Source organism: Cervus elaphus, chromosome 12, assembly GCF_910594005.1.
Source record: "Cervus elaphus chromosome 12, mCerEla1.1, whole genome shotgun sequence".
NCBI classification, from domain to species: Eukaryota; Metazoa; Chordata; class Mammalia; order Artiodactyla; family Cervidae; genus Cervus; species Cervus elaphus.
This window is the reverse complement of record NC_057826.1, coordinates 15,894,225-15,921,823: the sequence shown is the minus strand read 5'-3', so window position 1 is coordinate 15,921,823 and position 27,599 is coordinate 15,894,225. Positions and strand designations below refer to the sequence as shown.

At 45.8% G+C, this 27,599-nt stretch overlaps 1 protein-coding gene and 1 non-coding gene across 5 annotated transcripts in view; one reads left to right on the top strand and one right to left on the bottom strand.

Annotated features, from left to right (window-relative positions):
* LOC122705441 (feline leukemia virus subgroup C receptor-related protein 2) overlaps positions 1-27,599 on the top strand; it is a 61,261-nt gene that overhangs the window by 24,420 nt on the left and 9,242 nt on the right. For 3 of the 4 annotated variants that reach the window (XM_043920827.1, XM_043920830.1, XM_043920829.1), the window contains exons 2-5: positions 6,173-6,314; positions 8,777-8,917; positions 21,912-21,979; positions 23,216-23,319. In XM_043920827.1, coding sequence (XP_043776762.1) covers positions 6,173-6,314; positions 8,777-8,917; positions 21,912-21,979; positions 23,216-23,319 — 455 coding nt within the window. The remainder of the gene's footprint in view (positions 1-6,172; positions 6,315-8,776; positions 8,918-21,911; positions 21,980-23,215; positions 23,320-27,599) is intronic. The other variant, XM_043920828.1, reaches the window with a different exon arrangement.
* Positions 5,343-5,448, bottom strand: LOC122705955. The gene has a single exon (XR_006344225.1). It is a non-coding gene; the product is annotated as a U6 spliceosomal RNA (small nuclear RNA).

The window sequence follows — 27,599 nt, the reverse complement described above, 5'->3', positions numbered from 1 at the left end:
AAGAAACCTTCAACTATGTTCTTTTTAAAACCACACTTTCTCTAAGAGCCTTGTCTAGACAGTTTTAAGTTTCCAGCCACATCATTCCCCAGGTCTGGGTTCACAGCTAGTATGGAAAGGAAGTGATGTTTCCTGACATTCCAGTAAACTGCAGGCCTTTCATTTAATGCCCATTTATCGAATAAACCCCTGTCCTATTTACCAGGCAGCAGACTAATGTCAGAAGAAAGAGTGAAATTTAAAGGACTCAAGGGGTTAGGTCAAGGAAGTCAGGCCTCCCTGAAATAATCAAGGACTCAGAGAAGGAGCTGAGGGTGAGATGGGCTCTAAAAGGTTCAAGGAGGGAGACCCTTGCAAGCAATGAATCTGCTGGGATAGAGATGATGAAGGGTTGGACCTGTGAATCATCCGATCAGTGGACACCCAGAGAAGCAGATGGAAATGAGACTGGAGGTGAAGAAAGACAAGAATATCAGGCTGAGGGGTGTGTGGATGTGGTCCTCCCTGGGAGAGGGCTGGCTCCTTGAGGGTCCTTGAGCTGGACCCCGTGATCAGAACAGTGCTGAGAAAGGTGCCCCTGAACACACTGTGTAGGCTGGTGGGGGAGAGGTCACATCACCTAAAAGGGACACAGAGGCCAAGTGGGCATCCCAGGGAGGCTGGGGAGGGTCTGGACAGCGTGGATGTGAGAAGGTAGAGGCCAGGGCAACCAAGAGATGAGAGAGGCAGAGAGAAGGAGCAGAGAAGGATGAGGAGGAGAACCAGGGCAGGTGGCTGAGGGGCTGCATCGGTCAACCGAGCACATCTCATTTGTCCAGGTGTCCTCTCCTCCCAGGCCTGTCGCCCGTGCTATGGGAGAGCGTGGCGGGTGGGAAGGGAGTGAAGCCTCCCGACATAAAGCATCCTGCTGGGAAGTCCATTCAGATGGGCCCACTAGTCCTCAGAGCAACCCCCTGAGCTCGAGGGTATGAACTAGGCAGTACAGTACCTTCCTGTGGGCTGGGAAACAGGCAAAATGAAGGGAAATAACATGTCAACGTCAGCCTTCTAGTGACTGGCAGAGCTCGGGTGTGAACTCAGACCCTTCTGACTCCAGAGCCTAAGCCCTTAACCTCTGTATAGAGTGATGACAAGTCAGAGGGATACTGGGGTAGAAAGGAGGAACGGGGAGAGGTTTGCTTTGAAATGAACAATGTTCTCTTAAAATGAACCTCATGGGTGTGAGCTCCTTGAGGAGCAAGGTGATGCCTGGTGAGGACATAAGGAGAACAAGTTGGAAAGGAGCCTTCAAGCCCGGGGCTTCTGCTTCAGGGAAACTGCTGACCCAGTAAGGGGACATTTCTGATCCTTGGTCCTAGGGAGCCCTGAAATCCAAGAGATATGTTGTCCTTATCTGGTGACTGTGGCCAAAGGGAAGGAATGAGGTAGTGGGGGCCTAGCCGTGGGGCTGAGAGTGGGCCCGGCTTTCTCTGATCAGCCGATCTGCCTGGGGGAAGAATGGGCGGAGGAGGAATGAGGTTCGGTGGGTGAGAACCTGCTTGCTGACGCGGTTGCCTCCTACCAAGAGGAGCGGCCCCCTCCTGGCCAATACCTGGGTCTGGAGGATGAGGTGCCTGCGACCCTGGCAGAGGGTTCAGATGGGGCTCAGTGGTCTGTCCTGGTTCCGGTAGGACTGAGCCCTCACCGTGGTGTTGACACAGAGCCCCCTGCCTTTTGCGAAAGCCCCAGGGTCTTCCTCGGATGGTCTGGGCATGTTCATGACCAGGTAGCTTTGGGGGGCGGCTTTGTGCCTGGGTTCTGCTTCAGTCTGACTTGGGGCTTTTCTGAGTGCCCCGTGTGGATGGTGATGAGGACAGTGGTTCTGTGGGTCTCAGCAAACATAACACGTGTTGTGCTGTGCTGTGTAGTGGGTTAAGTGTGGACATCTTACCCCAGATGCAGCCTTGCGGTTTCTGGATTAATTTTTGCTCTGCCAAGTGTGTGAGCCAGAATGACAAGTGATGCATGACGCAAGTATGGCTTCCTCCTGTCACCCGAAGCCCTCAGGCTGCACAGGCGTGTTTAACTGGGACATGTGCTCTGCAAATGCTCGTGATCGCAGCTCTGGCAACAGTGTTTAGATGTCATCCTTGCGTTTGCAGAAAGGGCAAAATCAAATCAAAGATAAAAATAGAGTATCTTCCCAGTCTGCATTCCACCCTTCATTCACCCCATTTGGATTATACGTCTTGTTTTGGAGGAAAGTGCACCATTGTATTTAGGCTCCTGGGCTCTGAAGGGTGGAGACTGTGACTGGGTTTGTCTGTGTGTTGTGTACTTTGCCCATGACTATTTGGTTAAGGAGGATAAAACTAGAACAAATGCTGGGGCAAAGGGCAAGTCAGAACCAGTTAGCAGTGATTTTTTTTTTTTTTTTTAAGCAGTGACTTTTAATCCTTTACATTCATGGTGTGAGCTTTGCTTTCTTTGTGAGCGTGGAAAGGATGAGGCTCCTACCCTTGGGAGCAGCGTTCTCTCAACTCTTCACATTTTTCTTGGCCTCACTTGGGCTGCAGGTCTCTGGTTTTTACCCTGGTGGTGTCCTATCGAATGTGTGACAGAACTCAAAGGAGTGAAAATATAGGCTCCTGTGTTGACTGATGTCACACCAGCAACATTTCCTGGGAGGCAGGAGGTGAGCTGGGGCCCAGAGTCAGACAGAACTGGTTTGGGAGCCCAACTCGTATGCTACCAGCCAGTGTGATGTTGGCTGGGTATTGACCAGTTTTTCTCATTTTTGTCTTTGTTTTAAGAGCTCGTGGACTAAGTGAAAAAGATAAGCTATATTACATGCCCCATGCCTAGTAGATGCTCAAAAGCTGGTTGGCATCCTATCCTCTTCCCAACCCCTGAATCCCGCACCCATTTTCTTCCCTTACCTGGAAGTACAGCATGGTTTGTAGAAAGAACATGGTCATTAGTGGGCAGACCTGTGTGATTCTACCAGCTTTGTGTAGATAAGACCTTCTACCAATATCCATTTGTCCATCCACCCAGCCAGCCAACATGACTGAGTTCCTGCTAAGGGACAGACTCGGGATCTAGGAGCTGGGTGTAGAGCTCTGCACGCTCACTGAGCACGGCTTTCAAGAAGCTGGAAAAAGTACGTTCTGAAAAACAGAAGTGGCAGCAGCTTGCAGTGCAATCCCTGTGTTTTAATTTTCACCCAGGGCATGAAAGTACCGCCAAAGCCAACATCCTCCTGGAGAAAGGTCCCTGTGGGACAGACTTGCCACCTGGCCAGGGCTGCCTCGGGCCTTTAAGCCGATTGCCCCATCCTGAGTCTGGAAAAGCACTCATTCAGGCTTAGAGTGTGGACAGAGTGTGGACAGAGGATGGAGTGGGGCCTCTGAGGGTTCAAGTGTGCAGCGTGGACCCAGCTGGGAGGACCTCCCTCTCGAGGTAGAAGATCACTGGGCATTAGATCCCCCTCCATCAGGGTCCTTTGAGAATGACAGAATCCCAGAACCTTGAGTGATGTCCCATATCTTCCCTCCTTTGTGCAAAAGGAACCCTCTGGCATCCTGTTTAACCGCTAGATGTGCAACTTCAAAGTGCTTAGGAAACCAGAGAGGATGTGCAGTGGCCCACCTTCCCAGCTGTGAAGGGTACATTGCCCCTCTATCTTTGGCTGGTTTTTACCCTCAACGTCTTGGAGACCAGCAGTTAAGAAGCGGGACTCAATTCTGATAGATTAATGTAAGTGAGGATCAGATAAAGCTCTAAGGACATGAAATACCTTCTCTCATGGAGGAGCCTGCTCGCTTGGACTTTTCTCTGACTTTTAGCCCTGAAGGGCAATCTAGGCCCCATGAAGGAGGCACTTCTTAGAGACACCAGGAGATCTGGTTTCTCGACTCTGTGTGACCCTGAACAAGTCGCTAAACCTCTATTTGGTCCTCTAATAATGGGTTTCTAAGAGAGGATGATAAAGGCACTCTGGAACTATTGTTCAATCATTTCAACCCACAAATATCTCCATTTGTGTTACCTTTTGTATCTTTCTTTTAATTCTCCCTGCCCCCATTAGATTATAAAGCTCCTTGAAGTACTCTGCCATATACATGTCTGTACTCCCTGCAAAATCTAGCAGAATACATTTCAAAAAGCAGATGTTTTAAAGATCAGTTTGACTTGTTGATTGTATACAGTATACACTGGAAGAATGCTACTCTGAACCTGTTGATGGTGACTTTTGAGACTATTTCAGAGCTAAGAATCACTAGTGACTGCCTTGAGTGGCTGTAATTGACCGGCTAGAAAACCAATTGGGATGATGAGCACATTGGCAGCTAATGATGTTATAATTGTCCTGAAAGCAAATTGCTTTTCTACCTGCTGTTGCTGTCAATTTCAATAACCTTAACACAAAAGACTTAGCTTCTCTCAATTCTAGAATTTGAATCTTGCATGAGTTTTCAGGCTACGTTCCAATTTCCACCTTGGTATTTCATGTGGCAGAAGGGTTTGGGGCATTGTATCACAGCTGGTCACTCCTGAATCATGGTGTTTCTGCTGTCAGAAATACCCAACTGTTAGGTCCCTGAAGTTAGAACTGCAGTGCTGATATGAGATGTTTTAATTTTTGGGGTATGTGAGTGTGTGTGTGTGAGTGTGTGTGTGTGTGTGTGTGTGTGTGTGTATTTATAGCCAGTTTGCATGTGCCTATGTCCCGTGTATATAAATTTACGCAGTTGTGTGAATTCACACCACAGATGCTTTCTTGGTTTTTTTTTTTTCCATTTATTTTTATTAGTTGGAGGCTAATTACTTTACACTATTGTAGTGGTTTTTGCCATACATTGTCATGAATCAGCCATGGATTTACATGTGTTCCCCATCCTGAACCCCCCTCCCACCTCCCTCCCCATCCCCTCCCTCTGGGTCTTCCCAGTGCACCAGCCCCGAGCACTTGTCTCATGTATCCAACCTGGACTGGCGATCTGTTTCACATTTGATAATATACATGTTTTGATGCTGTTCTCTCAGGTCATCCCACCCTTGCCTTCTCCCATAGAGTCCAAAAGTTTGTTCTATACATCTGTGTCTCTTTTTCTGTCTTGCGTATAGGGTTATCGTTACCATCTTTCTAAATTCCATATATATGTGTTAGTATACTGTACTGGTGTTTGTCTTTCTGGCTTACTTCACTCTGTATAATGGGCTCCAGTTTTATCCACCTCATTAGAACTGATTCAAATGTATTCTTTTTAATGGCCGAGTAATATCCATTGTGTATATATGTACCACAGCTTTCTTATCCATTCGTCTGCTGATGGGCATCTAGGTTGCTTCCATGTCCTAAAAATATGGAACGCTTCACGAATTTGCATATCATCCTTGTGCAGGGGCCATGCTAATCTTCTCTGTATCGTTCCAATTTAGTATATGTGCTGCCGAAGTGAGCACCACAGATGCTTTCTAAATGACAAAGTTACAGAGTGAACTTAAGCATTTACGTTTGTCAGTGTGGTCACAATGTTTGGCTTCCATCTCTCACTGAATACAAGTTCTTGGGGTTGTAGTGTATAGAATTTATCCCTCAACTGGCCTTTCAGCTACAGGTTAACAGATTCAGTGAAATCCAGAATTTAACTGGAACCAAAAGCAAAACTAGCATTGTTTTACTTTACCATAGAGATGGGAGTATAAAAAATTCTTCTTCATTAATTTGTTGTTAGAAAAAAAAAAATGGCCTGCAATGAGAGCCCAGCTATAATCTTTTTCAGTGGTTCCCTCATAGCTCAGTCAGTAAAGAATCTGCCTGCAATGCAGGAGACCCAAGTTCGATTCCTGGGCCAGGAAGTTCCCTTGGCGAAGGAAAAGGCAACCCACTCCAGTATTCTTGCTTGGAGAATCCCATGGACAAAGGAGCCTGGCAGGTTACAGTCCATGAGATTCCAAGAGTTGGACACGACTTGGCAACTAAACCACCATTGATAATGATAGTGGTCAAGGGTATGTATGAGTTGAGCTATCAATCAAAAGAAAGATCTCTGGTGTCTTGAGTGGGGAAACCACCCCTGTTTGGGTTTTAAGGACTGGAAGTTGAGGATTGTTTCTTATTAGGAGTCTCTTAAATGTGTGCCTCTTGGCTATTGATACTACAATTGATTGTCTCTGTCTTCTATAGCTTGGAATTGCCATTGGGTTCTTGGTCCCTCCTGTCTTGGTACCCAACATCAAAGACCAGGACAAGCTTGCCTACCACATCAGCATCATGTTCTACATAATAGCAGGTGTGGCCACTCTGCTTTTCATCCTTGTCATCATTGGTAAGGTCATTAATAGACCCATGGTGGGTGGGGAGGCAGGGAGGTCCTGCTGACTTGGGTGAGAACCTTGTGAATATGGCCCTAGAACACCATTCTAGGTATCACGTATTTTATAAAACATGTCTATAGAAACTGGAAGCCAAGCTTCCAATGGTCTTCAAATGTTTTAGCCAGAGTAGTTGCTGCCCATACAATGTTAACTGGTCCTGGGTGCTTTGTCAGCTGCTCAGTCAAAGTTAGTTCTAATTACCAGTTTCTCAGTATGACCTTATTAGAATTAATGGGCAGCCTTGATCCACTTGATGCAACTCTGCTGAGTGCTTATGATATCACAGGCCCTGTGCTGAGTGTACCTGATCTCACTGACTCCAGTGGGGGAGTTCCTAGTATCAGTGTCTCTTAACCAAGAGAAATCAGTGACTTAAGAGGAGATAAGGAAATTATTCAAGATTAGATAGTGAGTGGCAGAGACTGAATTCTAGCCCAAGCTTCTAACTCCATAATCTACACTTCTGAAATAAAACAGGATTGACCCACAAACACTAAAACTCTCATATATTCACCTGAGAATACCTGGGGCCCGCATTTTTTAAATGTTTTGAAAAAATGTGTATAGGATAATGCTCATTATGAAAAAACCTAGAAGATACAAAAAAGCATACACAAAAGGATGACCATTAACCTAGCCTAGAATTAGTTAATCCCAAGCACCAATCCCAGAGCACTACTATTACTCCATGTATACATATTTAATCATTGAGATGTTTGGTTAATATAATTTATATCATCTTTTATTACTCAGATAATAAATAATATCAGATGGGCTGTGATAAAGAGTGTAAAAGAAGTTTTCATTTTCAGTGAGTCAGTTGTCTTAAAGGTTAACCAGCTTTCATTTAATATTTGAAAACTCCACCATACACGTTAAAGGTTTCCTTCCTGCCTGCCAGCCTCACCTCCAGAGTCAAACAGTTTTATGATCATGGACCTCATCCAGCTGATCTCACTGTGTTATTCCCTCCCTGGGGTCCACACTGAGAGGAAGGGCTTTTCAGAGTTCACAGAAACTCTTGGACGGAGAAGCTGGTGTTTCTGGAAAGGTGAGAAAGGTGTTCCTTTGAAGCTGTGGTTGAGAACAGGAAAGAACATCCTCAGACAGCCTTGAAGTTTCAAATTATAATGTGCTTGCTCAGCTCCAAATTCTTGTGTTTATAGCACGTGAGGGCCTGGTCCTTGGCAGAGATCCTGGAGGTGGGACCTTTCTTCGCTTTACATTTTACTTGTAAGCACTGACCATTGCTCACTGAATAAAGAACTGAAAAATCTTATCCAAATTGTGGCTTGTGGTTGCCCAATCCTTGAACAAACAGCTATTGTTGCCAAGATTAAAAAAAAAAAAAAAAAAAAAACACCTCTTGCCTTGATTTCTTTCCCCTGATAGAAGGGGAGGTGAACAGGTCAGACAATGATTGAGAGGTTCCCAGGGGGTGGGGGAAGTTGGCCAGGACTATTTCCGGAAAGGAAGAAGAAAGGCTCTGAAGTCTGGGCTGGAGATTTATCTGGGTGGAGCGGGAAGACCTTTGATGTTCAAGAGAGTAAACCTCATTTCCAAAGCTTCCTCTAACTGGAGACCATCTCCTGACCTTTCAGGAGCATTCTTATGGAGGCTGGGGCTAAAGATGGTGCTTTAGCTGGGGGATCGATTTAAGCAGGCCGCTGGTTAAACTGATGTGGCCCTCAGAGAACTGAACAGCAGTCAGTGCAGTGAAGTGGATTGTACCATCTGTACTGAAATCAGAACATAAAGAAAATGGTTTTCCCACTGTCCCTCCCCGGTCCTTCCTATCAGAGGCCCAGTCCTGCAGGAGCATGTGTTAGTCCTCTGGTTTCTCAGGAGGCAGATGTCTGATTCCCACTCTGAGAAATTAGGGATGGATTCAAGGTCTCTCCAATAGGAGCAGACCGTTTCCCTTTTCAGGGAGTGTTTATTGGCAGCATGTGCCAGGCTCTGTGCTCAGCATGGGCAGCCCAGCCCTTCCCTGGGAGGAGCTCTGGGGCTGAATCCTCATCTGAGCTCACTAATCCCCGAGCCTCAGTTCTCACTTCCTTTCTGTCCACTGGTTACTTTGGGATTTTTCAGTGCTCTGCCACTTGGTATTTGCCATTTATTACAGGACTCCTTTATCCTTGAGCCCTGCCTGGAAAGTCCAATGATCGCAGCTGTCCAAAGGTCATTAAGAAAAAGTAGTCAAAGGACCAGCCCCTCAGCCACAGACAGTGAGATGCAGCTTCAAGAAAGCAGGTTATAAAGGATTTAATCAAAGAATTAATATTTCCTTTTGGCATCTGAGCCCCCTTCACAGATGAGGGAGCCAACTCTCATCCTATGTGTCAGCTCTGCAGGAGTAGGACCAAGGGATTTGCAATGATCTCTCTGTTTGTTTATTTTTTTTTCCTTTCAGTATTCAAAGAGAAGCCTAAACATCCCCCCAGCAGGGCCCAGTCCCTGAGCTATGCCTTGGCGTCCACTGATGCTTCGTACTTAAGTTCCATCATCCGACTCTTCAAAAACCTCAACTTTGTGCTGCTAGTCATCACCTACGGTAAGACGCACGTGTGTCTCGTCATCACCTATGGTAAGATGCGCATGTGCCTGGGGTGCGCTGAAGCTGGGCATGTGAGACAAGAGACCTGACGTTTCTGTGCATCTTGCTGTTTCCAGATCCCAAAGGTGTGTGTAAAGTCGTCGTTTAGGGTTAAGCAGAAGAGCCAGCTGTGCCCCGGAGTCTTCCCTGTTCCTTTAAGTTCACCTAGGAAACCATTCCTTCCCCTGTCAAGTCGCCCGGCAACATGCCGGCTGATCCTCCAAGTCTCATCCCGGTATGTCTGCTGTAAAGCGGTGTTAGGTGACTGTTCATTGTGCTGTTCTTAGTATATCTTTGGAGAAGGAAATGGCAACCCTCTCCAGTACTCTTGCTGGGAAAATTCCATGGACGGAGGAGCCTGGTGGGCTACAGTCCGTAGGGTTGCAGAGTCAGACATGACAAGTCATTTCCAGATCTCTTTTCCCGCAAACTAGGAACTCCCTGAGAGTAGGGATTTGTGTCTTTTTACCTGTATAATTCCTCAGCAATAGGAGGAATTATAGCCTGGTGTAGGTACTCCAACAGTTGTTAGATGGGTGATTGAATGAATGTATGGATGGATGTTTACATGAGTCTTACTACGTGAATCACTCCCCAGCCAATCCTTCATCTTCTAACTTGGCTCCCTTTTTGCCTGAATGCAAGACAACATCCACAGTTCATGTAATTTTCTTGGCTTTGGTAAGGTAAGTGTCAGTCTTTTTGCTGGCATATTGGCTTACCTTTCCCGCACGGTGTTTGCAGCATCTTCTTTCAAATGATTGATGGTAATGTTGTCCCAGACCAGGGCAAGGACACAATCTCAGGGCATTCCATTAAAGGTGTCTTTACAGATCCACCCAGCTCTACCCTATTCACTCTGCCCATGTAACCCTCCAGTGTGGTGTGATTAAAATCATGAGAGTATATCATGCTCAATAGCCAGGAGAAAAAAAGATGTGAGATTGGTTTAACATGACTTATTCTTAGTGGAATCCCAGTTGGCTATTTGTTGTTCAGTTGCTCAGTCGTGTCCGACTCTTTACAACCCCAAGAACTGCAGCTTGCCAGGCTTCTCTGTCCTTCACTGTCTCTTGGAGCCTGCTCAAACTTATGTCCATCAAGTCGGTGATGCCATCCAACCATCTCATCCCCTTCTCCTCCTCTTTCCCAGCATCAGGGTCTTTTCCAATGACTTGGCTATAAGCTTAGGTTTTCTCTAGGCACCCTAACCATGTGTCTTTCAACAATAATAACATTTACTATGTGCCAAGATTTTTTTTATTTAACTCCCACCACATCAGTGTGCGGTAAGTGGTATCATTTTTCCCATTTTAACAGATGAGGAAACAAACTCAGAGAGATTAAGTAATACCTCAAGAACACACAGCTTTTAAAGGGCAGAGCTAGGATTCAAACAGATTTGTCAGACTCCAAAGCCTTAACCATGATTGTCTGTACTCCTTCCTTGAATTTTGCCAGGGCTTCATTTTAAGCTTATCAATGCCCTTTACCTGAATTAAAGTGTTTAGCTGCTGAGGTATTAGATAAGAGGTGGTATCATCCACGTTAGAGAGGCACACCTGATTTTCAGACATATGAATGGGTTAGATGAAATAGCCCACGGTATCCATGTCAGTCTTCAAGGTCTGTGACCAATCCTCCCTTTCTCCACCTTCTCACTTCTGAATGTGTCTGCATTCATTCCAGAACAAAGTTTCTAATTCTCAGGGTGGCCAACTAAAGATAAAAATGGTGATAAAGTGGAGTTGCTCACCACTGAGAGATATTCAAGTGTAGGTAGAACCAACCACTTAGTGGGGATATTGTGGGGAATATCAGGCTGTAGAAGCATAGTGAAACTTTGGCCACCTGATGTGAAGAACTGGCTCATTAGAAAAGACCCTGATGCTGGGAGAGATTGAAGGCAGGAGGAGAAGGGGACGACAGAAGATGAGATGGTTGGATGGCATCACCGACTCAATGGACATGGGTTTGGGTGAACTCTGGGAGTTGGTGATGGACAGGGATACCTGGCGTGCTGCAGTCCATGGGGTCGCAAAGAGTCGGACACGACTGAGTGACTGAACTGAAATGTGATGATCTTTTGGTTCCCTTCCAGACTCAGGATTCCATGCTTCTCAGAACTTTCCCTTTTCCCTAGAATTAAACGTCTTGAGTGCATCAGCCTTTGACCACCATAAACCTTATTGCATTCGACGACAGGGCATTTGAGACCTACCATGGAATTCTAAGGCAGATAACTGCTTAATAAATATCGTCTGTGAGTGAGATTGGTGATGGTGGTATTAACCAGGCAGGGACCTCATTCCAGAGGTTTCGCTCTTCGGTGCTAGAGGCTGTTGATGGCAGGGTCAGGTCACTGACCCATGAAAGTAAGAAATAACAAAATGTACGAGGAGCAGCACTGTTTGATATGGACTCGGCTCTGGGCCATGCTGTGGGGCAAAGCGGCTTCTTTTCCTTCCGTCTTGCACAGCTGGTTGCATCTATGGCCTTCAGTCTGGCAGAATGGTGTTAATTCTGTAGTTCTGGATACTCTTCCTTATCTATCTGGTTAAGTGATAACACAGAGAATAAATGGGTTAACACTTCTGGGATGATGGAGTGAGGACTGTAGATCTTCTGATCCTCCATGAAAACAAAAACACTGGCAGACATTATCAGCATCAGTTATTTCAGGGTTCTTGACTAAAGGCTTAACCCAACGAGCATCTGTTCAAGACAAATGGCTAAATAATGGTAAAGCAGCGGTAAGGAGCAGCGGCTGCACTTTGCTGGAGCAGCCGTGAAGAGATACCCCCACGTCCAAGGTAAGAGAAACCCGATAAGTAGGTGCTGAGAGAGGGCATCAGAGGGCAGACACACTGAAACCATAATAGAAAACTAGCCAATCTGATCACAGGACCACAGCCTTGTCTAACTCAATGAGACTAAGCCATGCCATGTGGGGCCACCCAAGAAGGACAGGTCATGGTGGAGAGGTCTGACAGAATGTGGTCCACTGGAGAAGGGAATGGCAAACCACTTCAGTATTCTTGCCTTGAGAACCCCATGAACAGTATGAAAAGGCAAAATGATAGGACACTGAAAGAGGAACTCCCCAGGTCGGTAGGTGCCCAATATGCTACTGGAGATCAGTGGAGAAATAACTCCAGAAAGGATGAAGGGATGGAGCCAAAGCAAAAACAATACCCACTTGTGGATGGGACTGGTGATGGAAGCAAGGTCCGATGCTGTAAAGAGCAATATTGCATAGGAACCTGGAATGTTAGGTCCATGAATCAAGGCAAATTGGAAGTGGTCAAACAGGAGATGGCAAGAGTGAACGTCGACTTTCTAGGAATCAGTGAACTAAGATGGACTGGAATGGGTGAATTTAACTCAAATGACCATTATATCTACTACTGTGGGCAGGAATCCCTTAGAAGAAATGGAGTAGCCATCATGGTCAACAAAAGAGTCTGAAATGCAGTACTTGGATGCAATCTCAAAAATGACAGAATGATCTCTGTTCGTTTCCAAGGCAAACCATTCAATATCACGGTAATCCAAGCCTATGCCCCAACCAGTAATGCTGAGGAAGTTGAAGTTGAACGGTTCTATGAAGACCTACAAGACCTTTTAGAACTAACACCCAAAAAAGATGTCCTTTTTATTGTAGGAGACTGGAATGCAAAAGTAGGAAGTCAGGAAACACCCAGAGTAACAGGCAAATTTGGCCTTGGAGTACAGAATGAAGCAGGGCAAAGGCTGATAGAGTTTTGCCAAGAGAATGCACTGGTCATAGCAATCACCCTCTTCCAACAACACAAGAGAAGACTCTACACATGGACATCACCAGATGGTCAACACCAAAGTCAGATTGATTATATTCTTTGCAGCCAAAGATGGAGAAACTCTATACAGTCAGCAAAAACAAGACCAGGAGCTGACTGTGGCTCAGATCATGAACTCCTTATTGCCAAATTCAGACTTAAATTGAAGAAAGTAGGGAAAACCACTAGACCATTCAGGTATGACCTAAATCAAATCCCTTATGATTATACAGTGGAAGTGAGAAATAGATTTAAGGGACTAGATTTGATAAACAGAGTGCCTGAAGAACTATGGATGGAGGTTCATGACATTGTACAGGAGATAGGGATTAAGACCATCCCCATGGAAAAGAAATGCAAAAAAGCAAAATGGCTATCTGAGGAGGCCTTACAAATAGCTGTGAAAAGAAGGGAAGCAAAAAGCAAAGGAGAAAAGGAAAGATATTCCCATCTGAATGCAGAGTTCCAAGGAATAGCAAGGAGAGATTAAAAAAGCCTTACTCAGCGATCAGTGCAAAGAAATAGAGGAAAACAACAAAATGGGAAAGACTAGAGATCTCTTCAAGAAAATTAGAGATACCAAGGAAACATTTCATGCAAAAATGGGCTCAATAAAGGGCAGAAATGGTATGGACCTAACAGAAGCAGAAGATATTAAGAAGAGGTGGCAAGAATACAAAGAACTATACAAAAAAGATCTTCATGACTTATATAATCACGATGGTGTGATCCCTCACCTAGAGCCAGACATCCTGGACTGTGAAGTCAAGTGGGCCTTAGAAAGCATCACTACGAACAAAGCTAGTAGAGGTGATGGAATTCCAGTTGAGTTATTTCAAATCCTGAAAGATGATGCTGTGAAAGTGCTGCACTCAATATACCAGCAAATTTGGAAAACTCAGCAGTGGCCATAGGACTGGAGAAGGTCAGTTTTCATTCCAATCCCAAAGAAAGGCAATGCCAAAGAATGTTCAAACTGCTGCACAATTGCACTCATCTCACACACTAGTAAAGTAATGCTCAAAATTCTCCAAGCCAGGCTACAGCAATACATGAACCGTGAACTTCCAGATGTTCAAGCTGGTTTTAGAAAAGGCAGAGGAACCAGAGATCAAATTGCCAACATTCAGGATCATCAAAAAAACAAGAGAGTTCCAGAAAAAACATCTATTTCTGTGTATTGACTATGCCAAAGCCTTTGACTGTGTGGATCACAATAAACTGTGGAAAATTCTGAAAGAGATGGGAATACCAGACCATCTGACCTGCCTCTTGACAAACCTGTATGCAGGTCAGGAAGCAACAGTTAGAACAGGACATGGAACAACAGACTGTTTCCAAATAGGAAAAGGAGTACATCAAGGCTGTATATTGTCACCCTGCTTGCTTAAGTTATATGCAGAGTACATCATGACAAACGCTGGGCTGGAAGAAGCACAAGCTAGAATCAAGATTGCCCGGAGAAATATCAATAACCTTAGACATGCAGATGACACCACCCTTATGGCAGAAAGTGAAGAGGAACTAAAAAGTATCTTGATGAAAGTGAAGGAGGAGAGTGAAAAAGTTGGTTTAAAGCTCAACATTCAGAAAACTAAAATCATGGCATCCGGTCCCATCACTTCATGGGAAATAGATGGGGAAACAGTGGAAGCAGTGTCAGACTTTATTTTTCCTGGCTCCAAAATCACTGCAGATGGTGATTGCAGCCATGATATTAAAAGACACTTACTCCTTGGAAGGAAAGTTATGACCAATCTAGATAGCATAGTTAAAAGCAGAGCCATTACTTTGCCAACAAAGGTCCATCTAGTCAAGGCTATGGTTTTTCCAGTAGTCATGTATGGATGTGAGAGTTGGACTGTGAAGAAAGCTGAGCACTGAAAAATTGATGCTTTTGAACTGTGGTGTTGGAGAAGACTCTTGAGAGTCCCTTGGACGGCAAGGAGATCCAACCAGTCTATCCTAAAGGAGATCAGTCCTGGGTGTTCATTGGAAGGACTGATGCTGAAGCTGAAACTCCAATACTTTGGCCCCCTGATGCAAAGAGTTGACTCATTGGAAAAGGCCCTAATGCTGGGAGGGATTGGGGGCAGGAGGAGAAGGGGACGACAGAGGATGAGATGGCTGGATGGCATCACCAACTCGATGGACATGGGTTTGGGTAGACTCCGGGAGTTGGTGATGGACAGGGAGGCCCTGGCGTGCTGTGGTCATGGGGTCGCAAGGAGTCAGATACTACTGAGCTACTGAACTGAACTGAACTGAGCAAGCTTTGTGTTTTAACTTGTTCTATTCCAATCCTCCCTTCCAGACGCTGTGGTAGCCTTGAAAACCAGCAGCTTCCCAGACGTGATAGCTGTGAAAACTAGCAACCTCACAGCCACTGGAGGGGGCCAAACAATTTTGGAGCCCCCCCGCCCCCCAACAAAGTCCTATCCCTGGCTCACTGTTTATTTGACTTCCGTTTCCCTGGAAAGGCTCCATTCAGAGGATTTGCCTATATTTGACCTGACTCAGAGTTTTCCCAGTGGGAAATCACTATGTCCAGGGTATTTATTAAAAGCAGTCACTGTTTAACATCACAAATGCCTGAGGTTGCGATACCAGTTGGGGTCATCAAGAGGCTGGCCAAAGATCTTGAAAGGAAAATCTGGAGAATGAGATAACCAGGGGGCTTTGGAAACCTCTGACATATTCTCAGCAGTCTAGAAATCTGCATGCCCAGAGTTGTGCACATGCCTGGGAAAGACCCAGGGAAGTGCTAAAGTCTCACCTCTGGCTGCACATGAAGCTCTGGGTAAGGGGAAAGTGAAGGCTAGGGCAGAGTTGGCACCACCCTGCTGAAGCATCACAGGCGAATCCCAATGAATACATAGAGGTCCTCAGCAAAGTGGGGAGACTTATGGGCTTAAGATATTTAAGGAAATCTCTGTCTAATCATTAGCCCTAAACTAAGTTAGTAGAGCAGAAACCAGTGGTTGCACATGACAGAGGACACAGATGTTACAAAATGAGTCCAAGAAGGTTATTGAACAAAGAACAACAGCAACAAGTTTGGGGGAAGGAGAAGAATCTCATTTGTAGGGATGACATTATATTAAAAGTGTCCAGTTTCAAAAAATAGAATTTCTTAACATTTTCTCAAAAGCCTGGGGCAATCCCAGTGAGGAGGAATTGAACTAATCTGGTTGTTTGCACACATTTTGTTGTAATCAGAAAAACACAAGCCTTTTCTCAATAAAGAGTTGGACTTGGTGACAGAGCTCTTTGCCAACTAGGAAATGATTCTTAGGCTTGATCACAGATTTGGGAAAAAATGTTATTGAGCCATTACTGTGTGTCAGGCACCGTGTAAAGTGCTTTATATACATTATCTCACTTAATCTTCAAAAGAAATCCGTGACTTAGGTGCTTAACTGCTCCATTTTATACCTAAGGAAACTGAGGCTCTGATTTAATTCCTTGCCTGTGATTAAACAGTAGTAAGCAAGAGAGCTTAGTATAAACTTCTGTCTGTTTCTGAGACCAAAGCCTGTCTTCCTAACCACCACACCACTTTGTCTGTCCATGCAGAAGGGAGCCTCTTGGAGATAGAACCGGGGTTCTGTTTTCAGCCTCAGTTCCCTGAGTGGCTTCTGGATATGTCTGATGGGGTGGTGGTGATGGATGTCCTTCCTCAGATTCAGTCCTCAGACCGTTTGCTTGGGGCTTGCTTTCTTTGAAGATGAGGATCTGGAGTTCCAGGGGTTAGAAGCAGGACCTACCTATACTGACCAGCCATCTTTGGGACATGGGGATGATGAGGTTTCAGTCTTAATGTGTCTTTCTAAGGGTTGTAGGTCATGTAAAGGCACTGTTTGACACTCAATCTGCATGAGAATCCCTGCTTTCTTCTTCTACAATCTTTGCTCCAAATTGAAAAGACACACACAACCAAAAAAGAAAAGGCCCTCTACAAATTCGACTAAATGCTTTGAGACCTCAGAGAAATGGTTCATACTTTAATTATATACATGTATAACCATTTAGTGTAGGGCTTCCCAGGTGGCTCAGTGGTAAAGAATCTGCCTGCCAATATAGGAGATGCAGGAAACTCGGATTTGATCCCTGCGTTGGGAAGATCCCCTGGAGTACCCTGTGGTAAGAAATGGCAATGTACTCCAGTGTTTTGCCCGGAAAATTCCATGGACAGAAGAGCCTGGTGGGCTACAGTCCATGGACACAACTGAGCAACTGAGGACACACATAACCATATGATACATAATGTTTATATTTTCCTCTGAATTATAAACACTTAAGACCATGTCGTTGGGAATCAAGCAGTTGATAGAATTTCACGGACAAATGTGCTGGATCTGGGTGGACATGTATTGGAGTAATAGCCTTGATTGATGGGCCAGTGAATTCAGAGTGGGTACGTAAGGAATATAAGGTCTGAGTTTTTGATGTCAGCTCTGCTAATTGCTGAGTATACCACCTTCACTCATCCTGGGCCCATCCTTTGTCTCTCTAAAAAAGAGTAATAACCTTTGCTTCCCGTTTGAATTCCCTGGAACTCAAGCTATGCTTATGAAGAGTCTGTGCAGGGTTGGGCATCTGAACTCCCAGTCTCAACCTGTGTCCTGAGGACACCTGTCCCTGGGGCTCTCAAGGCCTTTACACCGCCCTACATGGGCCTCAGAGGGGCTATGTGCCCCCTCAAGATGCCAGCAAGATGCTGGGTGGGTAGCAAATCCTTCCGGGATTCCCTGGAGCTTTGCTGAGGTCAGGCTGGCCCTTTAAACCAACAGTTTACTCCAGGTTCAGGAAGGACAAAGGGAAATGAGCACAGAGTACCGGAACCCAGAGATGAGATCTGGGACCAGAGTTTCCCACTCTGGCCTGAGAGTAGAATCCCTGGGTTGTGGCTGGTGTGTGCCTGGATTCCCTGCCTCTCTTCTGCAAAGTCAGATTCAGATAGTCTGGGAGGGCCTGAGAATCTGCCTTTGCAAGCATTCCAGGAGATTCTAGTTTGCAGCAGAGTTGAGAACCTGTAATGTGGGTGTGTAACGGGTGATTCTCAGGGTCTTGAAGCCCCTTCCCCTCCCAGCGGCCTCCACGTATAAACCCCAGCCTCTCAGAGTCTGGGCCTGCTCCGTGATCTTCCTGTGCCCAAGGCCATTTAGTCAACTTTTCAGTGAGTTTAAGAAATGCCCGGGGGGGGGGGGGGGGTGTGTGCTTGTGGTTGTTAAAATGCAAATTCCTAGCTTCATTCCAGGAGAATCAAATTAAGTGGGTCCCGGTAGAGCTCAGAAATCTGCATTTTAAAAATCTAAGGCCTTAAAAAGCGGAGACATTACTTTGCCAACAAAGGTCCATCTGGTCAAGGCTATGGTTTTTCCATTGGTCATGTATGGATGTGAGAGTTGGACTGTGAAGAAAGCTGAGTGCCGAAAAATTGATGCTTTTGAACTTTGGTGTTGGAGAAGACTCTTGAGAGTCCCTTGGACGGCAAGGAGATCCAACCAGTCCATCCTAAAGGAGATCAGTCCTGGGTGTTTATTGGCAGGACTGATGCTGAAGCTGAAACTCCAATACTTTGGCCCCCTGATGCAAAGAGTTGACTCATTGGAAAAGACCTTGATGCTGGGAAGGATTGGGGGCAGGAGGAGAAGGGGACGACAGAGGATGAGATGGCTGGATGGCATCACCAACTCGATGGACATGGGTTTGAGTAAACTCCGGGAGTTTGTGATGGACAGGGAGGCCTGGCGTGCTGCGATTCATGGGGTCGCAAAGAGTCGGACATTACTGAGCGACTGAACAAACAAACAAACAAATGCTGGTGATCTCTAGACTGCCATTTGAATAATTTAGCCTTGACACAAGGGACTCAGAGTCCCTTCTGCCTTCCTAAAGCCCACCCCCTCAGGGACCTGCACCTCTCCCAGGTGGCTGATACAAGAATGACCCGGCCTTTCAGGGGCGATCACATTTCCCCACAGGCACTTCACTGACCTGGCTAGGCTTACATTGTTGAGGGACAATCATACTTAATTATAACACAGTCACCTGCATTCCTGGGAGAGGTAGTCTTGCACAGGACAGAGCATGAATTTCATTCCTGCCTTTTAGTGTGGACGCTGGACCCCTTGATTCGGTCAGCGGAGGGGAAAGAAAGTGAAGTCGCTCAGTTGTGTCCGACTCTTTGTGACCCCATGGATTGTAGCCTACCAGGCTTCTGCATCCATGGGATTTTCCAGGCAAGAGCCATGGGATTTTCCAGGCAAGAGTACTAGAGTGGGTTGCCATTTCCTTCTCCAGGGGATCTTCCTGACCCAGGGATCGAGCCCGGGTCCCCCGCATTGCAGGCAGACGCTCTTACTTTATGAGCCACCAGGGAAGTCAGTGAAGAGGACTCACGCCATTTAACTGTATCTGGCAACCTTTGGCAATATGGCGAGGGACGTCTAGATTCAAAAGGGATTTGAAATTTCTAATTCCTTTAGGGTTGGAGTGTAGAAAGAATTGGAAAGAACGGCAGCCTTCCAGAGTGAACCCCTGCTCCCCTCCACACCCTGCCCGCCTTAGCCCTGATTCCGTCTCCTCTCTGGGAGGTGGGGATGGTTATTGGTAGATCACACTAGTCTAGCTGAGCCAGTGGGTCTCATACTGAGCTTTATCAGAATTACCTGGAGGGCTTGTTCACACAGACCGTCCAAAGCCCCACTCCCAGTTTCTACAGCAGGAGGTCCGGGTGGGGTCACAATTTGCATCTCTAACGAGCTCCCAGGGGTTGTTGATCTGGAAGAGATTTTCCTAAACCTTTGAGTTTCACAAAGCTGCTCAACCTCCTGGATCAGCCCCCTCTGCACTGCTTCTTTCTCTGCTTTTTGGGGTCACGAAAGTGCTGGTGTTTAGTTTTTTGCTCCCAGTCCTCTTGGATAATTTCTCAGTCACCTGGGGATTCTGCCCTCCTTGTTCATCCCAGGTGGGCCCAAGCTGAACTTGACCTGGCGTGTGCCCTGCCCCCTGGCCCTGTTAAACTGAGGGGCAGGAAGGGGGCTGGTTTCATTCTTCTTGCACACCATTTCAGGAATGTGTCTCTTTGTGGGTTCTCTTGGCCTGGGAATGGAATTTCCAAGTGGCTGGGTGTGTGGTAAGAAGGTGAGGTGTAGGTATGCTTGTTATCTGAGAAGTTGCTGAGAGCCTGAGTGTGGCAGCTATAGTGATACTTGATGACACGTCTGGGGCACCGACTGTGGCCCTGTGCCCCTCAGGAGGTGGCACTGGGCTCAGCCTTGTTGCACCCCTGAGGTGACCTGCTCAGAGAGTCTGGGCATGAAATTACCAGTGAGCTGAGCTGGGGAAGTCTTTGAGGATCAGTTCAGTGAGGATGTAAGATCGAGTGTTTAAGCTAGAGGACCCAGCACCCTTCAGTCTGGGTTCGAATGCAGCCTGCCTCTTACCACCCATGTGATGGTGTGGAGGGCAAACCAACCCCCCCATTTTGCAGGAGAATTTGAACTTTTCTTAACTTTGTCTCTCATTCCTCTGGGAACCTGATAAAGAATGGAAGTCAACTGCAGTTAGGCGACTTTACTTCCGATGGAAAGAACTGCAAGTGGGCTGGGGGATCTTCTCACCCCTGTTGGGAAGCCATTCTTTGTGTTTCTCTGAGCACAGCGACTCTTTCCACTGGCCTGTCCTTTATGGAGACCCTGGCAACCGTGCCTCTGCATGAGTTACAACTATCGTGGCTCCTGGGAGGGGTTAAGGCAGGGTGGGGGCCATGCCCATGTTTCCCTGCACCGAGCCATCAGCTTGGGGGCAAAAGAGAACGGCTTCTGAGTGTCTGTGGCCTGGGGTCCTGTGGACTGGCTCCAGAGAAGGGGGCGCCTGAGGCTGCCGTGCCTGGGCACCGTGTCCTGTCTTACATCCTTCTAAGTGGCCCTAATGCCAGGTGTGCCCGTGGTAGTCCTGTGAGCCTCAAAATTAGCTGAAATTAAAAAGATCCCTGGTGGGTCTTCCAGAATGACCTCTGTATTTGTTTTTTAAATGTGTGTGCATTTTTCTTATCTATAAAATGGGAATGAGGATATATTAGCTACTTTCTGGGGTTGTTATGAGGACTGTAAGATGTTTAGAAAAGTGCCTAGTACATAAGCGTATGCTGTTGCCATGACTACCACCATCATCACCATCAACCATCACCATCAATTCCTGAGGCTGCCCTGCCTGGGTACCGTGTCCTGCCTGGGTACCGTGTCCTGTCTTACATCCTTTTTAGTGGACCTAATGCCAAGTGTGCCAGTGGTGGCTGTGTGAGCCTCATCACCATCACCACCACTACCATTTCACCATCACCATGTCCATCACCGTCACCACTGTGGTCATCATGATCGCCACCACTGTCTCCACCACGATCACCACCACTACCATCATCACCACCACAATCACCACCACCATCGTCACCATCACTGTTATCATGAAAGGAAGGGAGGAGGTCCTTCTCCTTTGGATTCATTTTAGTCTCACATTAGTTACGAAGTCATTGTGTGGCTTTGAACAAAATGACTTCATCCTCTAAGGAAATTGATTCTTACAGAATGTTCTAAGTGTTCCATTTATTTGTTGGATAAATTAATGAATTAGGAGAGTCATCTAAATGTTCTTTAGGGTCCCTTCTGGTTTCAAATGTAAGACTTTGTATGGTGTTGAGTCTGAGAAGAAAAGTTGGAGAGATGTGAAAACAGGTGAGAATGGGAATGTTGTCAGGGGTCAGAGGTCTGGAGCATTCTGGAGAGGGCATAGGTCATCAGGAGGAGGTGGAAAGGTGTCCAGTAGTTCAGTGAGTTCAGGCCAGTGCTTAGGAGGGATGTAGGTGGATCTGACCTAGGAGTAATGTGTACTTCCTGGAGCCTGTGTTTTTAGCACAGGATAAAGGGATGAGAGGGCAATGGTGTGTGGCTAAAAAGAGGTTAAAATGGTTACCTTGGGTTGTTCTGTAGTATTTCTTCTTCTCTGAGGTCACCACCTTCAGTGGCAACAAGGATGAGAATTTCCTCCCTCTCTCACCACTGAGAGGAGAGCCAGCAATGACCCCAGCAGGACAGTGACCCTAATGCTGTGTTTCCCTCTCCTTCCTTCAGGTCTGAATGCTGGTGCTTTTTATGCCTTGTCCACTCTGCTGACTCGCATGGTGATCTTCCACTATCCGGTAAGGGCATTCCCTAAGCTGACCAGTGCCAGAGGGAAGGAGATGTCTAGGGTCTGGGCAGGAGCTGGGGAGGCGGTGTGGTATGGTGTGTGCTCCAGGATTTGGAGGGAGGCAGCCCTGGGTCTCAGCCCCAGGTCTGGTGGTTCTCAGCGGTATGAGAGCTGGTTAGCCTCTGAGCTCTCATGCTCTTTTCTGCAAAATAAGTCTAGTTATTTATTGAAAGATTAATTTAATTTTATTTTTTTTAAAAGACTAATTTTGCAATTAGAAAGTAAATCATAAGATTTACATGTGTAAAGTACATAGCATGGTGCCTGGCAACATGGTAGGTAAACATATATACACATAGAATCACCTATGAAATCAATTAAGTTGTGAAATGTGGGCAAGATTTAATGTTAAAGTCTTAGTTGCTCAACGGCAAGCAGGTTGCAAATGTCTCCAGAACCAGGGAGGGTTAAATACTGGGAAATGGACACTGAGTATCCTGCAGTCGGGATGTCAGGCCCAACCCTCTTTCGGAAGGTCAAGGGTCTCAGCGTGGGAACGGTGGGCCACCATGGGTGAGTGAGTGTTCCAGTGTTGGAGGTGGACAGGTCTGAGTTCAAATCCTGCCTCTGCACTTAATAAAGGCCTCATGACCTTCGGCTAGTAGGCTAATTTCAGTGTACCTTGATGTCTTCATCTGTAAAATGGGGAATATTGATTCTTAACCTCCTGGTGGGCAATGAGGAGAATTAAATACGATGATGATATAAAACCCTCAGCATGGTGTCTGGCTCTTAATAAACACGCAAACATATGTAATATCTTCCTACCTCTAAAACAGTGATAACTGGGAAAAAAGCCCAAGTATGGAATGTTCGGATATACATATTTCAATTTTTCCATCTGTGAAATGGAATAATGATAAAGGGTTCCTAAGAGGGTTATATTTTTGAAAACTCTACCTAAAAGTGGTTTCTAAAGATAGAATTTGTTTTCCCCCAGCATCCAGTATCATGCACCCACACCCAGGGTTATATTATATCATATTAGGAGGAGCAGTTATTCTAGGATTTCCTCCCCTAGAATTACTGGCAGCTTTTTACAGCTTGTCTTGTTCTGCTACTTTCTGAGAATTGGCTGTAATGGCACCCCAGTTACTCGCCTTTACCCCTTTGCCTCCTGGTGACCGTGCCCTGTCAGATGTCTTGTTCCATCCTTGAGTGATCCTTGGGGCTGTGGTTTCCCCAGGGTGAAGAGGTGAATGCTGGAAGAATCGGCCTGACCATCGTCCTTGCAGGAATGCTTGGGGCTGTGATCTCAGGCATCTGGCTGGATAGGACCAAAACCTACAAGTAAGTGACTCTCCCGCTTGGACTGAATTGGAGACCATGTTTTGAAATGACATGTTCTTAGGAGCATGGCTCCAAGGATGTGATTGCAGCAGCTGGGGTCTGAGTGGACAAGGAGGCAGTTCAGATGTATCTTCTCCGGGGATGAGGAGGTGGTTCCATTGCCAAATTCCCATGTCTTGCTCGTGGACCTCCTGGGGTTAACCAGGGTGCTCTGTGCTTCCAACAGTTTTCAGTGTATTACCTTGCAATTGCTTCCACGTTGGTAAATATTGCTTCCATTGGTAAATATTGTGATATGATTTAGTCCTGATTGCCCAGTGCATTTCCAAGAGCCACTAAGATTTTAGCGGATTGCAGGCTAAACCAGGATGCTTACTAAAAACACAGATCCCTGGGTCCCACCCCTCATGGATGTCAATTCAGTAGTGGAGTCTGCATTTAGAAATCAACCCGGATGCCTTGATTCAGTAGCCAGCCTTGGAGAAAGTGCTCTGAAAACAGAGGCTCAGCTTAAGTGCGTCCTGTGCTCCGCATCCACTGGGTGCTCAGTTAATGTGGCTCAGTGGGGCAGCTGCCTGGGCTGTCCTGCGCTGGGCAGGGCAGTATATTCTGGGCTGCTTTGTCAAGGCCTCCAAAGTTCCCAGTGTCTGGAGGCGACAGACAGCGGCAGACCTGTTCTCTGCATACAAACCCGCTTCTGTGAGGCTCTGGTCAGACCAGGGCTCCCTCTGGCTGCCCTCATCAAAGGCCAATTGAGGCCCTCCCTGGGGATGTGGCTGCCTGGCTGGACACAAGGAGGAGCCCAGCTGGACCTAATCACTGCTGGTGGAGCTGGGCTGCAGCCTCATTTCTGCCATATGCCAGTTGCTTGCTTCAAGCAGTGAGGACTGGCCTCCCTTGAACCGGGGAATAGCAGCATCTCTTTTCCGGGTTTGCTCTGTGGCAACAGAAAGGAGGGATTGGAATGTTTGCTGGGCCAGGATATGGGCAGCCAGATGATTCAGATGAACCAGAAAAGACAGTAAAAATACAGTGAAAGGGCGGGGAGGACACTGCAGAGTCTAGCTGATGCTGGTTCCTAGTGTCATTTGATGTCTGCATCCTGCAGTCAGCATGGACATTCTTTCCGCTCCACTACTTGGGCAGAGAAAGGGTGGGGGAGCTCTGTCATCTGGGCATTTTGGTGCCTGTTCCTTCTCCCTGAGGCTCCCAGGTGTGTCTCCTTTGGTTTGGAGATGGAAATTGGATGGTCAGGTCCATTTATGTCTGGCTGAGGCTACAGATAGTTTTGCAGACAGGCTGGTGGTTTAAGAAGAAGCTGTGTGTAAAGAAATATGGCAAAGGGTGAGCTTGTGGGGTCAGCAAGGGAGATGGGTGTCCGTGGGGCTGGGTTCTGCAGCGGGAGGGCCTGTATGCGGGGAGCAGGGGGAGGAGAGATGAAGGCCCTCTGACCTCAGCAGCTGCTTTGAAGACCCAGAAGGGAGGGGTGTCCTTCAGAGGCTGTTGCTCTTTTCCGAAGATGTAGCCCCATCGTGTGTTAGTATTCCTGTGTGTGAGAGTGGGTTTCTAATCCTACTCTGCATTTACCTAGTAGGTGACTTTGGACAAGTAACTTGACTGGTCTGAGCTCAGTCTCCACATATGTCATATTGGAGATAGTCATAGGTTTCTTTTTTCCTACCAGTTTTATTGAGATATAATGGACTTAAACTGTATCTATAGACAGCATATGGTTTAATTTACATACATCATGAAATCAACATCACAAATAGTTTAGTGAACATCCATCATCATGTATGGATACAAAATTAAAGAAATGGAAAAAATATCATGATGAGGACCTTTAGGACTTCTTTTCTTAACAACTTGCGTATATAACATATACCATGTTGATTATATTTATCATGTTGTACGTTACATACTTGTGTGTGTGTGCTGATCGCTCAGTTGTGTCCGACTCTTTGCGACCCCACGGTCTGTCCATGGAATTCCCCAGGCGAGAATACTGGATTGGGTTGCCATTCCCTCCTCCAGGGCATCTTCCTGACCCAGGGATGGAATCCAGGTCTCCTACATTGCTGGCAGATTCTTTACCATCTGAGCTACCAGGGAAGCCCACATTACATACTTAGTCCTTACTTATTTTACACCTGGAAGTTTTTAACCTTTTGATTGCCTTCTTCCTATTTCCCCTTCTCCAACCCCATCCTTACCTTTGGTAACCAAAAATCTGATCTCTCTTTCTGTGAGTTTGCATGCTTGTTTGGTTTTTGAAGTATTATTGACCTACGACACCATGTTAGTTCCTTGACACTACATAATGATTCAATATTTCTAGAAATTTCAAAATGACCCCTGAGTTAAGTCTGGTTGTGGTCTGTTACCATACCAGGATATTATTACTCATTGGCTGTATTCCCCACCCTGTACATTTCATCCCTTTGATTCATCTATTTTCCATCTGGAAGTTTGTACCTCTTAATCTCTTTCACCTGTTTCTTTCCTTCCCCCCCACCCCATCCTCTCCCTTCTGGCAGCCATCTGTGTGTTCTCTGTATCTATGAGTCTGTTTCTGACTTAATGTCTGTTCATTTGTTTTGTTTTTTAGACTCTGCATAGCAATGAAATCATATAGTATTTGTATTTCTCTAACTTATTTCACTTAGCATAAAATCATTTGGGTCCATACATGTCACTGCAAATGGCAAGAGTTCATTCCTTTTTATGGCCGAAATACATATGTGTGCATACCACATCTTTTTAATCCACTTATCTATTGATGGGCACTTAGATTGCCTCTCTATCTTGGCTTTTGTACATGATACTACAGTGAACATTGGGGTACATATATTGTTTTGAATTAGTGTGTTCATTTTCTTTGGATAAATGCTCAGGAGTGGAATTGCTGGATCATCTGAGTGTTCTGGTTTTTCATATATATACATATAACTTTATTTATTTTTGGCTGTGCTGGATCTTTGTTGTTTTGCAGGCTTTTCTCTAGTTGTGGTGCATGGACTTCTCACTGCAGTGGTTTCTCTTGTGGTGGAGCACAGTCTCTAGAGTGCCTGGGCTTCAGTAGTTGCACTTCTAGAGTTCAGGCTCAATAGATGTGGTGCACAGGCTCACTTCCTCTGCCCCATGTGGGATCTTCCCAGACCAGGGATCAAACCCATGTCTCCTGCATTAGCACGTAGATTCTTTACCACTGAGCCACCAGGGAAGCCCCCTGGGTGTTCTGTTTTGAAACTTTTTTTTAGAAATCTCCATATTGTTTTCTATAGTGGCCGCACCAACTTACAGTACCCTCCAGCAGTTCACAAGGGTTCCCTTTTGCACTGCTTCCTGGCCATCTGTACGTCTTCCTTGGAAGAATCTCTGTTCAGATCCTCTGCCCACTTTTCAATTGGGTTTTTTTTTTCTTTTGATGTTGAGTTGTATTAAATCTTTGTATATCTTGGATATTAACTCCTTATAGATATGTCTTCTTCCATTCAATAGATGGCCTTTTAATTTTGTTGGTAGTTTCCTTTACTGTGCTAAAGCTTTCCAGTTTGATGTAGTCCTATTTGTTTGTTTTTGCTTTTGGTTCCCTTGCCTGAGAAGACATTTCCGCCGCCCCCCGCCCCCACCCCCAGAAATTACTAACACTGATGTCAGTGTACTGCCTATAAATTTATTCTAGAATTTAAAGACTGGTTTCAGTCTTTAAGTCTTTAATCCATTTTGAGTTTGTTTTTCTGCATAGTGTGAGAGAGCAGTTGAGTTTGATTCTTTTTTGTATAGCTGTCCAATTTTCCCAACACCGTTTATTGAAGAGTCTGTCTTCTCCCCATTGTATATTCTTGCCTGTTTCATCATTTTGGGTTGCTCTTCAGATCCATTCATCTGTGCCTGTTTTGTACCAGTACCATACTGGTTTGATTACAATAGCTTTGGAGTACAGTTTGAAATCTGGAAGAACTGATACCTCTAGTTTTATACTTTCTCAAGACTGCTTTGGCTATATGTGGTCTTTTGTATGTCCATACACATTTTAGAGTTATTTGTTCTAATTCTGCAAAGTTTCCATTAGTGTTCTGACAGGAATTGCTTTGATTATGCTGACTGCCTTGCATTACACTGTTTAAAGATTTTTCTTAAGTCCTGAGATAGGCTTGTGTCACTAAAACTTGCCTCTTGGAACTACTTTTCCTGTACCCCATATAATCCGTAGTGTATTTTTTGTCAATTTGTTTCCAGGTGTTCTTTTTTTTTTTTTTTTAATTTCTACTTTGATT